Here is a 14,073-nt window from a genome sequence, read left to right on the forward strand (position 1 = left end):
CAAACCCCCAAAACAAAAATGCAAAGACAAAAGGCAATGATTGAAAAAATAGAACTATATTATAGCAATAATAAAGTATAGTGAACTTAGCAATATATTAAAAATTAGTAATCATCTGGAACTAAATATATAGAGGTAGCAAAAGTCCGGCACAGTTTTGCAAAGTTCAAATGTCCGTGGGCCAATGTGCAGCAACACATGGGCAAAGCCCACACACGAGATCGAGTCCACTGGAGAGAACACTGCTGGGGCATCACAAAAATAAAATACAGGCACCTCAGGGGGAAGGGAAGGGGGGGCACCTCAGCCACATGACTCCACGACGCCAAATCCACGAAGGGCCTCCATGCCCACTGTGCCATCCTGGGGAGTGCAAAGCCACAGTCTCTCAAGTCTCTACAGTGGGTGGGCTGCCCACTGTGCCGTCCTGGGGAGTGCAAAGCCACAGTCTCTCAAGTCTCTACAGTGGGTGGTTTGCCCACTGTGCCATCCTAGGGAGTGCAAAGCCACAGTCTCACAAGTCTCTACAGTTGGTGGGCTGCCCACTGTGCCATCCTGGGGAATGCAAAGCCACAGTCTCACAAGTCTCTACAGTGGGTCTCTGTAGCTGTTCCATCACATAAGGGATGCTGCTATTTCGCATGACGTATGCGTCATGCACTGACCCTGGGAACTTGGCATTTAAATGGGAGATGTACTGGTCAGCCAAACAGACCACCTGCACATTCATCGAATGATAATTTTTTCGGTTCCTGTACACCTGTTCATTGTCTTTTGGGGGGACCAAAGCCACATGGGTACCATCAATGGCACCAATGATATTGGGAATGTGTCCAAGGGCATAGAAATCACCCTTCATTGTAGGCAAGTCACCCACCTCAGGGAAAATGATGTAGCTCCGCATGTATTTCATCAGGGCAGACAACATTCTGGACAATACCTTGGAAAACATAGGCTGAGACATCCCAGATGATATGGCCAGTGTAGTTTGAAATGATCCACTAGCCAAAAAATGGAGAACTGACAGCACCTGCACTAGAGGCAGAATCCCTGTGGGTTGGCGGATGGGTGACATTCACCCAAGCAACATCCAGATGCAGACATGCCAACAGCCACTACCTCCTCTGTGTCCCCCACCTCCTCGTCTCCCTCCTCCCTCCCTGTGACGTCTACACTCACACCTGCATGCACACCACCATCAGCCAGTACACCCATCACCAGCACACCCTCCAGACCAGTCCGCACACGTGCAGTCACCACCCCCACTGCCATGTACACGTCCCCTGTGTCCTCTCCCAGTGTGTCTGTCACCCCCGCTTCCAAACCACACAAACGCAGGCAGGCACCCACCCAACAGCCATCCACCTCACGACAGCCTCCAGCCCAAGCACCTGCACCCAAAGACACCAGACTTGACTCTCCTACAACCACATCCTCTTCCTCCACTCCCATACCCACTCCAGCTACCCTTCCCATTGCTCCTAAAAAACTTTTCCTCTCTAAACTGAACCTCTTTTCCTCACCTGACCCACCCCCTCCTTCTCGTAAGAGTTCTAAAAACACCTCAGCCACCACCAGCCCAGCGACTCCCAAGAACGTCGTGCCTGGTTTCTGGAGTCCGCCCTTTCCTTGGGCAGGGACATCGACCAGCAGCATAAGCACAGCCAGCCCCCCCCCCCCTGGGAAGAGGACAAAAAAACTGAAGGGCAGGCGCGACAGGCCTGATACGCCTGCCCCCAAGGAGAGTAGTGTTGCACCGTCACCTGCCAAATCGGGTAAGGGAGCTAAGGGCCACGGAGAGTCTGCCAAGGAGGGCAAGGGCAGCAAAGCGGAGAAGGCAGGGAGAAGCCGACCTGGCCATGAGGGCCCACCAGCCCCATTCCGGGTGTATCGGAGGAGACCCAGGGCCCTAGGACTCCATCACAGGAGGGCCCCGCAAAGGAAAGGTCCGATGCTGACTGAGCGGGAAGTATTGGCCAGGTGTGGTTCACATGAAACACAAGACAGGCACCGCTGAACAGGGACCGCCGTGGCAAGCACCGCTGAACAGGGCCCTTCAAGGCAAGCACCGCTAAACAGGGACCGCCGTGGCAAGCACCGCTGAACAGGGCCCTTCAAGGCAAGCACCGCTGAACAGGGCCCTTCAAGGCAAGCACCGCTGAACAGGGACCGCTGTGGCAAGCACCGCTGAACAGGGCCCTTCAAGGCAAGCACCGCTGAACAGGGCCCTTCAAGGCAAGCACCGCTGAACAGGGACCGCTGTGGCAAGCACCGCTGAACAGGGCCCTGCCGTGGCAAGCACCGCTCCGCTGGGCCCTCCTGTCAAGCACCGCTCCGCTGGGCCCTCATCTCAAGCACCGCTCCGCTGGGCCCTCCTGTCAAGCACCGCTCCGCTGGGCCCTCATCTCAAGCACTGCTCCGCTGGGCCCTCATCTCAAGCACCGCTCCGCTGGGCCCTCCTGTCAAGCACCGCTCCGCTGGGCCCTCCTGTCAAGCACCGCTCCGCTGGGCCCTCCTGTCAAGCACCGCTCCGCTGGGTCCTCATCTCAAGCACCGCTCCGCTGGGCCCTCCTGTCAAGCACCGCTTCGCTGGGCCCTCATCTCAAGCACCGCTTGAGACAGCTTGTGTGGCTAATTGGTGACTCTGGTTACCCCAACCTGCCTTGGCTATTGACCCCAGTGAGGAATCCCAGGACAAGGGCAGAGGAACGGTACAATGAGGCCCATAGGCGTACTAGGAGGGTGATTGAGCGGACCTTCGGCCTCCTGAAGGCCAGGTTTAGGTGCCTGCATATGACAGGTGGATCCCTAATGTACTCACCAAAGAAGGTGTGTCATATCATCGTGGTCTGCTGCATGCTTCACAACCTGGCTTTGCGACGCCAGGTGCCTTTCCTGCAGGAGGATGGCCCAGATGGTGGTGTTGTGGCAGCTGTGGAGCCTGCGGAGAGTGAAGAGGAGGAAGACGAAGAGGACGACACAGACAACAGGGACAGAGTGATACTGCAGTATTTCCAGTAACACACAGGTAAGAATCTACTCCAGCATTTTATGATATCTTTTACAGTACTGGCTCTCTACTGTCTGTTCTTTCCCCCCAATGTATGGTTACTTAGTTGAGAATTTCCCTTCCTATTTCAGTGATCTGGTCCCCACGGAGTGCCCTCTGGTTTATTTACCCATGGACTACCGCTGTGTGACACTGGTATGTTGTCATCACAATGTAATTGGACATTTTTGATTAGTTATTTCGAATACATTTGGTAAAAAAAAAAAAAATTACAGACTTTATTGAAGTTGAAAAATTGGTGATTAGTTCTAAAAGGGTGATGAGTGATGGTGGAGGCATGTCCATGGCAGAGTCCAGACTCTCGTTCGCACAGGTGCATTGTCCATATGCCTGTGGAAGGTGGAGCAGGGGCAGTTCAAGGTTGGACAGGGTGAGCAAGTGGGACAGTGGGATGACATCCGGGGGGATCCGTGCCTGGCGGGGGTCTTGACATCCTACTCTGTCTTCTTCCTAGATCTCAGGCCTTTCTTGCGGGGTGGTTCTTGTTCTGCAGGGGGTGGGGTCTGTGTGGCCCGTTGCTGTTGTGTTGGGGCCTAATGACCACTAGCGCCGGCGGAGGTGGTGGGCTGTTCTTCATCCATGCCAGTGGAAGGGCCCCTTTGGGGGGCCACATGGTCCCGCAATGTGGTGACAATCTGGTTGAGTGCCACCACGATTGTACCCATTGCGGAACTGATGGTGCGCAGTTCTTCCCGGAACCCCATGTACTGTTCCTCCTGCATGGCCTGGATCTCCTGGAACCTGGCCAGGACCGTCGCCATCGTCTCTTGGGAGTGGTGGTACGCTCCCATGATGGTGGTGAGGGCCTCTTGGACAGTAGGTTCCCTAGGCCTGTCCTCCCTCTGTCGCACAGCAGCCCTCCCAGTTCCCCTTTGTTCCTGGGCCTCTGTCCCCTGGACGGTGTGCCCACTACCACTGCCCCCAGGTCCCTGTTGTTGTTGGGGTGGTGGGTTACCCTGGGTGCCCTGTAGTGGTAGACACACCGCTGCTTGACCTGTCCTGGAGACAGAGGCATGGGCCAGCTGGGTGGGTGCTGTGCTGGTGTGTCCAGAGGGGGGTAGGTCTGCTGTGGCCTGTGGCTGCCTGAGGGGAACCGACTGTCCAGAGGTCCCCGATGGTCCGGGCTGGTCATCAGGTTCCAGGTCGACAGAGCTGCTGTCATCACTGGGGGCCTGTTCTGGGGGTGGGATAGACATTTCTGGACCCTCCTGGCCGGTGTGTTGGCGTTCGGGTCCTGCAGGGGTAAAAGAGTATGGTTATTGGTTCTGTGTGTGCCATGGCGTGCGATTTCTGGGTGCCCTTGTCCCCCAGTGCTGGCATCCCCTTGTGGGAGGAGTTGTGAGGGTGGTTTGTGGGGGGGATGGGTGTGTGCAGTGGTCATGCTTAGGTGATGGGTGTCCATGGTTTGTGTTGGCATTCAGGGGTTGGTGTTGGGATGGGTGGGTTGTGCTGGTGAGACATTATCAGGGAGGATGTGTGATGGGGGTTGGGGGTGAGGGTGGGGGTGTGGGTTGGCATGCTGGTGGGGTGGGGGGGATGTAGTAGTTGAGATTAGACTTACCAGAGTCCATTCCTCCACCTACTCCAGCGAGGCCCTCAGGATGCAGGATGTTCAAGACCTCTTGCTCCCATGCTGTGAATTCGGGTGGAGTGGGTGGGGGTCCGCCGCCAGTCTTCTGCACAGCGATGTTGTGTCTTGACACCATCGAACGCACCTTCCCCCGTAGGTCGTTCCAGCGCTTTCGGATGTCTTCCCGATTTCTGGGATGCTGTCCCACAGCGTTGACCCTGTCGACGATCCTTTGCCATAGCTCCGCCTTCCTGGCTATTGTGGTGTGCTGCACCTGTGTGCCGAAGAGCTGGGGCTCTACCCTAATTATTTCCTCCACCATGACCCTGAGTTCTTGGTCCGAGAACCTGGGGTGTCTTTGGGGTGCCATGGGGTGGTGTGGATGAGGTGAGGGGTGGTGTTTGTGGTGATGAGTGTGGTGGTGTGTGGTGTTTTGTGCGTGGATGTGGTGTGGGTGATGATGTTGGGTTCCTGTGTGTGTAGTGGTTTGCGTTCCCTGTGCTCTCTCTATGTGTATTGCGCCTTGTCTCTTAATTTCGATTTGTGGGGGTTTGTGGGTGATGTGGGTGTGTGTTTTATATCGTATTGATTGTGTGGGAGTGGTGCATGTATGTGTTTCAGGTGTGTGTATTTCAAATTGTCCAATGTGGCTGTGTTTTGGTGCTGGGTGTGTATTTTGACCGCGGCGGTGTGTACCGCCAATGGAATACCGCGTTTGAATAACCGCCACGTGGATTCGTGGGTCGTAATGGCATGGGCGTATTTCTGTTGGCGTGACGGTGGAGGTTTGGTCATCTCCAGTTTATCGCTGACCGCTGATGTGGCGGCCTTCAGTGGAGGTCGGGTTTTTGGCGGTTTGGCAGTTGTGGGTCAGAATGACCATGGCGGTTTACCGCGGCCGCAGCGGTGTTATGGCGGTCTTCTGACCGGCGGTACCTGCCTTTTACCGCCGAGGTCAGAATGACCCCCCTTATTTTTATGACAATATGCCAAAGTATCTCAGAGTGTACCCTCAGTATGAGGATAGCAAATATACACAAGATATATGTACACAATACCAAAAATATGCAGTATAGTCTTAGAAAACAGTGCAAACAATGTATAGTTACAATAGGATGCAATGGGGACACATAGGGAGAGGGGCAACACAAACCATATACTCCAAAAGTGGAATGCGAACCACGAATGGACCCCAAACCTATGTGACCTTGTAGAGGGTTGCTGGGACTATTAGAAAATAGTAAGGGTTAGAAAAATAGCCCACCCCAAGACCCTGAAAAGTGAGTGCAAAGTGCACTAAAGTTCCCCAAAGGACAAAGAAGTTGTGATAGGGGAATTCTGCAGGAAAGACACAAACCAGCAATGCAACAACAATGGATTTCCAAACGAGGGTACCTGTGGAACAAGGGGACCAAGTCCAAAAGTCACAAGCAAGTCGGAGATGGGCAGATGCCCAAGAAATGCCAACGGTGGGTGCAAAGAAGCTGCTACTGGACAGTAGAAGCTTAGGATTCTGCAGGAACAACAAGGGCTAGAAACTTCTCCTTTGGAGGATGGATCCCCCACGCCGTGGATAGTCGTGCAGAAGTGTTTTCCTGTGGAAATACAGCCAACAAGCCTTGCTAGCTGCAAATTGTGTCGTAAGGGTTTTTGCATGCTGCTGTGGCCCAGGAGGGACCAGGATGTCGCCAATGGCGTCTGGGGACAGAGGGGGCGTCGAGCAAGACAAGGAGCCCTCTCAGAAGCAGGCAGCACATGCAGAAGTGCCGGAACAGGCACTTCGAAGAAGAGTGAAATGGTGCTCACCCGAAGTTGCACAAAGGAGTCCCACGCCGCAGGAGGACAACTTAGAAAGTCGTGCAATGCAGGTTAGAGTGCCCTGGACCCAGGCTTGGCTGTGCACAAAGGATTTCTGCCTGAAGTGCACGGAAGCCGGAGTAGCTGCAAAAGTCACGGTTCCCAGCAATGCAGTCTGGCGTGGGGAGGCAAGGACTTACCTCCACCAAACTTGGACTGAAGAGTCACTGGACTGTGGGAGTAACTTCGACAGAGTTGCTGGAATCAAGGGACCTCGCTCGTCATGCTGAGAGGAGACCCAGAGTACTGGTAATGCAGTTCTTTGGTGCCTGCGGTTGCAGGGGGAAGATTCCGTCGACCCACGGGAGATTTCTTCGGAGCTTCTAATGCAGAGAGGAGGCAGACTACCCCCACAGCATGCACCACCAGGAAAACAGTCGATAAGGCGGCAGGATCAGCGTTACAGAGTTGCAGTAGTCGTCTTTGCTACTTTGTTGCAGTTTTGCAGGCTTCCAGCGCGGTCAGCAGTCGATTCCTTGGCAGAAGGTGAAGAGAGAGATGCAGAGGAACTCTGATGAGCTCTTGCATTCGTTATCTAAGGAATCCCAAGAGACAGAGACCCTAAATAGCCAGAAAAGAGGGGTTGGCTACCTAGGAGAGAGGATAGGCTAGCAACACCTGAAGGAGCCTATCAGAAGGAGTCTCTGACATCACCTGGTGGCACTGGCCACTCAGAGCAGTCCAGTGTGCCAGCAGCACCTCTGTTTCCAAGATGTCAGAGGTCTGGAACACACTGGAGGAGCTCTGGACACCTCCCAGGGGAGGTGCAGGTCAGGGGAGTGGTCACTCCCCTTTCCTTTGTCCAGTTTTGCGCCAGAGCAGGGCTAAGGGGTCCCTGAACCGGTGTAGACTGGCTTATGCAGAAATGGGCACCAAATGTGCCCATGAAAGCATTTCCAGAGGCTGGGGGAGGCTACTCCTCCCCTGCCTTCACACCATTTTTTAAAGGGAGAGGGTGTAACACCCTCTCTCAGAGGAAGTCCTTTGTTCTGCCTTCCTGGGCCAAGCCTGGCTGGACCCCAGGAGGGCAGAAACCTGTCTGAGGGGTTGGCAGCACCAGCAGCTGCAGTGAAACCCCTGAAAAGGCAGTTTGGCAGTACCCGGGTCTGAGCTACAGACCCGTGGGATCATGGGATTGTACCAACAATGCCAGGATGGCATAGAGGGGTGAATTCCATGATCTTAGACATGTTACATGGCCATATTCGGAGTTACCATTGTGAAGCTACACATAGGTAGTGACCTATGTGTAGTGCACACGTGTAATGGTGTCCCCGCACTCACAAAGTCCGGGGAATTTGCCCTGAACGATGTGGGAGCACTCTGGGTAGTGCCAGGGTGCCCTCACACTAAGTAACTTAGCACCCAACCTTTACTAAGTAAAGGTTAGACATATAGGTGACTTATAAGTTACATAAGTGCAGTGAAAATGGCTGTGAAATAATGTGTGCATTATTTCAGTCAGGCTGCAGTGGCAGGCCTGTGTAAGAATTGTCAGAGCTCCCTATGGGTGGCAAAAGAAATGCTGCAGCCCATAGGGATCTCCTGGAACCCCAATACCCTGGGTACCTCAGTACCATATACTAGGGAATTATAAGGGTGTTCCAGTATGCCAATGTGAATTGGTAAAATTGGTCACTAGCCTGTTAGTGACAATTTGTAAAGAGAGAGCATAACCACTGAGGTTCTGGTTAGCTGAGCCTCAGTAAGACAGTTAGGCATCACACAGGGAACACATACATATAGGTCACAAACTTATGAGCACTGGGGTCCTGGCTAGCAGGGTCCCAGTTACACATAACAAACATACTGAAAACATAGGGACTTCACTATGAGCACTGGGCCCTGGCTAGCAGGATCCCAGTGAGACAGTGAAAACACCCTGACATACACTCACAAACAGGCCAAAAGTGGGGGTAACAAGGCAAGAAAGAGGCTACTTTCTCACAGCCTTACACCGCTCGGCCATTCCGGCAGCCTGCGGAGCACTGCTCTGGAGGCTGACTGCCACCTCGCGAAAAAGGCAGAGTTCGCACTGTTCTCTACTGGACATTTAAGTATGCGCCCAGAGACAGGTTGAGAGGACAGATGCATGTATCTACCAGAGTGAGCTCCAGAGAGACTGATGGGGACATAAGACTGGGGTAGAGCGAGAGATGGAGAAAGAGAAAGGTGCTTGTGTCGAGTCAGCAGCAGAGAAAATGAAACAAAGGGGCCTCCTGTGATAACCACACACTACTGCCTCACAAAGAACACACAGAGGGTGTGTGAAATGATATAGGCACAGCAGCCCGGCTAGCTCAGTCGGTAGAGCATGAGACTCTTAATCTTGATGCTTTTAAAAGGCTTCTCCATTTTCGGGTTTAACATTAACTCTCACCTTTTTCAGATATTTCGCTGAGGCTTAAAACTACACACACACACATCCTGCAGTTTGCCTCACGATTCCCACAGGACTTCACACAACGTAGCACTTCCCACCCTGGGAGGCGCTGCTGGGAGCGGTCCTAGGCCGAGCCTTTCCTGCGCCCTTTCCTAGCCTGAGCCGCCCGTGCTTACAGCGAGCTCGGAGTCCGCTCCGGTCCGTCCTGTCCCCCCCCATCCTTTCAAAAAGAGGAGTTTAAGGTCTCATCCCCGCTGGTGTTATGATTAAAGTAGGTATGAAAACTACTTTATGTCAGCAGCGGGATTTGACCACGGGACTGGGGAAGATATTGCTCTTGAATGTGGCACCTTACACCGCTCGGCCATTCCGGCAGCCTCCGGAACACGTCTCTGGAGGCTGACTGCCACCTCGCGAAACAGGGAGAGTTCACACTGTTCTCTACTGGACATTTAAGTATGTGCCCAGAGACAGGTTGAGAGGACAGATGCATGTATGTACCAGAGTGAGCTCCAGAGAGACTGATGGGGACATAAGACTGGGGTAGAGCGAGAGATGGAGAAAGAGAAAGGTGCCTGTGTCGAGTCAGCAGCAGAGAAAATGAAACAAAGGGGCCTCCTGGGATTACCACACACTACTTCCTCACAAAGAACACACAGAGGGTGTGTGAAATGACATAGGCACAGCAGCCCGGCTAGCTCAGTCAGTAGAGCATGAGACTCTTAATCTCAGGGACGTGGGTTCGAGCCCCACGTTGGGCGTGATGCTTTTTAAAGGTTTCTCCATTTTCGGGTTTAACATTAACTCTCACCTTTTTCAGATATTTTGCTGAGGCTTAAAACTACACACACACACATCCTGCAGTTTGCCTCACGATTCCCACAGGACTCCACACAACGCAGCACTTCCCGCCCTGGGAGGCGCCGCTGGGAGCAGCCCTAGGCTGAGCCTTTCCTGCACCCTTTCCTAGCCTGAGCCGCCCGTGCTTACAGCGAGCTCGGAGTCCGCTACGGTCCGTCCTGTCCCCCCCCCATCCTTTCAAAAAGAGGAGTTTAAGGTCTCATCCCCGCTGGTGTTATGATTTGTTAGAGGGAAATCTGTTAACAAAATGAGACAGATCAATTTGACACAATAATATAGGTTTAATCGATTTTCAGCTGGGAACAACAGGCAGTCTCAACATAGAGGCCATGACTGAAGTTCAAAGTTCTGGTTCAAACACCAGTAGCATTTATACTGTAAAAACTACAAAAAACTGTGGTGAAGAGTTCACCATTGACGTAAGCAACTACAAGCAGTACAGATAAGATAATGAGGTGCCTCTGGAAAGAAGCACATGCACTTGTTGGCCTCATGGGTGGGTAAGTTACACTGACGTCATTCACCATATCTTTCTTTTTGCACAACAAGAGATTATATGTTGCGTGCTGCTCATGGTAGCCCTGCCTTGCAACTACTTATCTGACCCTTTACACAATTCCCCTTAACACGATATGAATGACTTGTGGTTTTTAGGACCCCTGTGCTAAGGAAGGATACACCCTTCTGTTCCACCCTGTTCATGCTGAGTGAACATTATGAAAGCAACAGTTGGTGCAGCTTTAAAGAAAAACTCTCATTCTAATGTGGCTGGGGCTTCTTGTGTGTTTCAGCACAGCTAACTTAACAATGCAGCATGTATATATGTTTCCTAACTAATAAGTGTTTGTTTGTCCTAAATATGACCTGTCTTTTCTATTGAACCCACAGTCTGTCTTTCTTAAACATGTAATGTATTAAGCCTTTCACTACTTACATTGGTTTACAACTATCTAGCCTAAAATGCTTGTATTGGGTTTTGGGAATTTATGTTTGTTTGTATGTGATGTATTACTATTCTTCCTACATCATTCCTCCCTCTAGTTGATTATTCAACTACGTTTCCTACCTTCCTATCTATTAATGAAATTAGGGGAATCATCCCATACCCACTACTCTGTCCCTACCAATTTAGCTGTCATCCTTTTGCAACATGCTATTATTACCTGTAAAATAAGACACATGAAAAGCAACAACACAATCAAAGGCAACAAGGCCTTGAACAACCCCGACATCCAGGACGGCACCCATTCGAACCAGCCCTCAAACCACCTATCAGCGGCACCCCCCTCATCGATCATTTTCTTTTGTAGATCATGCAATGTCTGAATGGCCTGAGTTAATGTCCCATTGTCCGCATCATTGGCCGGCACATAAGTACAACAGGCCGATCCAATCTTCTTACACACCCCTCCTTCCATGGCCGTCATTAAATCAAGTACATATCTGTGTTGTATTATCATCAGCCTAAGGGCTCGAAGTTCTTCCTTGATAGCATTGAATCCATCTTCAGTTGCATTTATGGTCTTCATCAATTCAAAGCGCGTGATCTGCAGCCAGCATGCAGTTGCCTTCGCCTGAATGAATGGTAGGATGCTACCAAAAAAGATTTGGGCATCATTAAATAGTCTGTGTTCCTGTGGAACATCTTTCCACACTTCAGTACCAAGAAACTCAGCAGCTCGTTTTGTCCGGTAATGGTGAAGCAAGGTTGTTGGACGGCTCATGGGATGGTCATGTAACTGAGAGATGTCCACACCTGGTATTACCAGGGAGGGGATGTGCAAAGTCACTAGGGAACAGAGGCCATTCCAGTTCGGGGGTAGTTGCATGTGGAGCCGGGCCCCACACATCCAGTAGTGATCCATCAGGCTGGAGGTGCCGCCCTGCATATCAGCGTTGTAGGTGGTGATGTTGCAGTTGAGGTTACTCCCCACCTTCACTGTCCCTTTCCCTCTGAAACAAAGAGAACAATGTGTTAATTTCATTGCTATTCTAGGGTGTATGGTAGTCCCTGTCCATGTATATCTCTGTATGTTCGCATCCCATATTTCCTGACATTGACCTATTATCTTATTAAAGCTTAGTGGACCTTGTGTCTTGGTACCATTCCATAATGATATTGCTCTACATGTGAACTTGGCCTCGGTATGCCATTTATCATGGGCAAATACTGATCCTGTGATACTAAGAACTGGCCTGCCTGCGCAATCAGGGGGCAGTGGTTCAGCTAAATAGTTGCTACATTCAGATGATGGGTAAGACCTTCCAAAAATACCTCGACGTAATACCCATTTTTCCCAATCTGGGTGAAACATTGTTTGCCCTGCTTCCTTCATTCTTGATATCTCTTCCATTATCTCTTGTTTTTCTGTCAGGACTTGTAGGACTTCTGGGGTGGTGTCAAATCTAGTTGTGTTAACTCGTGCAGTAGCAGGACTAACGTGAGTTGGCTGTAGCTGTGCTCTCATTCTGCATAAAAATAGGTGCAGGAGACAATGTGTAATGTTTGGGGATACCTCTTTAGGGAGATGCAAGTTATCTACTCCAGCAGCATGGGGGATGAGAGAGCATACATAACAACTGGTGTTGGATGTGGATGTGCCTATACTGTGCATGTGCTGATACCACACATTGTCAAACAAAGCAATATGGAGAGGGTGATGGTCAGTATCATTATCAACAGTTCTACGCATGCGTGTAGTAATTGATATAGGATCAAAAAAAATTAAATATCCAAGGGCTAAAAGCAGCAATATCAGTGCAACGAGGAGGAAAAACAAACATAAAATACATAACTGAAAAGAAGAATTGTCTAAGATTGAAGCTTTAGAGGGAGGCTTTACTCCGGTTGCTTCTCCTGTTCTCCCCCCTCTTTTTCCTGCTCGGTGTCCAAAGGGATGGATGGCATGGTTGGGGCCAGGCGGATATCCTGGAGGTGGTACCATGGTTTGTGGCCTTGGACTTTCACTGCTGTAGTTGTGCTGTCTGTCACTGGGAAGGGTCCATTGAATTTGCAGTCCTTCCACTTTCTGACAAAATTGCGAATATATACTAAAGTTCCCAAAGGTAATGGTGTTTGTTGATCCTTTGCAGGAGATGCGTTGGCGCGCTTCTTGGCTGCACGTGTAACCTGTTTAGAGAAGAACTTTGCAACTTTGGTTAGCTCAGACATGTATTAATTCATTTCAATTTGTACAACCTCAGGTGCACTCTCAGTCTCCAATTTATGTCTAGTTGATGGCACAAATGTGCTCATTGTTCTACCTGTCACTATTTAATGTGGAGTTAAATGATGATCTGATCCTGGGGTATTTCTCAAAGCAAAGAGTGCCAAAGGGAGGCAGTATAGCCATTTCTTCTTCAATGTCACACATAGTTTACTTATTCTGTTCTTGAGGAGGCGCTCCATAATTCCATTGCTTTGCAGATGATAAGGTGAGGAAAATTTATGTGTTATTCCTAACAAGGTGGTGAGGTGAGAAAAGATATTATTGACAAAATGGGTGCCATTGTCCGATCTGATCCCCTCAGGGACACCCCATCGCGGTATTACCTCACAAATCAAAAAATTTGCAGCAGATTTGGCATCACAGTGAACACAAGATCCTGCTTCAATCCACCTTGAGAATGGGCAGACTACAACTATCAGATAGCGATAATGATTGCATCTGTCAATCATATCAATGTTGTCAATGTGCAGTTCCTTAAAGGGACCTTGTGGGCGAGGTATTGTGGAAGCTATTACCTTAGATGTGGGATTTAGTGAATACTGCTGGCACACTGTGCAGGTGTGTATGTACATTGTAATCATCTCATGTAAGTTAGGGACAAACCAATCCTGACGTATTTGGAGGGACATATTGTCTCTAGCAGTATGTGAAGGAAGATGTAGCTGGTTTAGAGCTATAAGTAGCAATGCTTGGGGCATGACAGGCTTCCCTGTTGATATTTGTCTGTATATTAAATCTGTTCCTGTCTGTGTGTATCCTCTGGCTTCCCACAACTGTTTCTCATGTTCTGGTGCATTTTCTTGTATCTCTCTTATATGCAGGTGAGCTGTCTCTGTGTAATGTCTGGATGCATTCAAAGAGTCTGAAGATGTCAATGTTTCACTAGCTAACAAAACTGTGGTATGTGTATCACTAAGAGGGTGTGTTGCTGCATCTTTGGCTGCCCAATCTGCCAGGGCATTTTCACGGGACACAAAATCCTGAGCATTAGTGTGGGCTGCGCATTTCACTACTGCAACTGCGTGTGGCAGTGTTAAAGCTTGTATCAAGTCCTCTAAAAGGGGGCGGTGCATGACAGGGCTTCCATCAGACTTGAGAAATC

At 50.5% G+C, this 14,073-nt stretch overlaps 1 protein-coding gene across 1 annotated transcript; it reads right to left on the reverse strand.

The window, feature by feature from the left end:
• Positions 1-10,026: 10,026 nt before the first annotated feature.
• On the reverse strand, positions 10,027-12,930 carry LOC138299244 (syncytin-2-like). The gene is made up of 2 exons (XM_069237376.1): positions 12,538-12,930; positions 10,027-11,694 (listed from the first exon to the last, which is right to left on the reverse strand). Exons 1-2 carry the CDS (start codon positions 12,684-12,686, stop codon positions 10,851-10,853), a joined length of 993 nt encoding a protein of 330 aa, XP_069093477.1. The 5' UTR covers positions 12,687-12,930; the 3' UTR covers positions 10,027-10,850.
• Positions 12,931-14,073: the final 1,143 nt, after the last annotated feature.

Source organism: Pleurodeles waltl, chromosome 6, assembly GCF_031143425.1.
Source record: "Pleurodeles waltl isolate 20211129_DDA chromosome 6, aPleWal1.hap1.20221129, whole genome shotgun sequence".
Classification (NCBI taxonomy): domain Eukaryota; kingdom Metazoa; phylum Chordata; class Amphibia; order Caudata; family Salamandridae; genus Pleurodeles; species Pleurodeles waltl.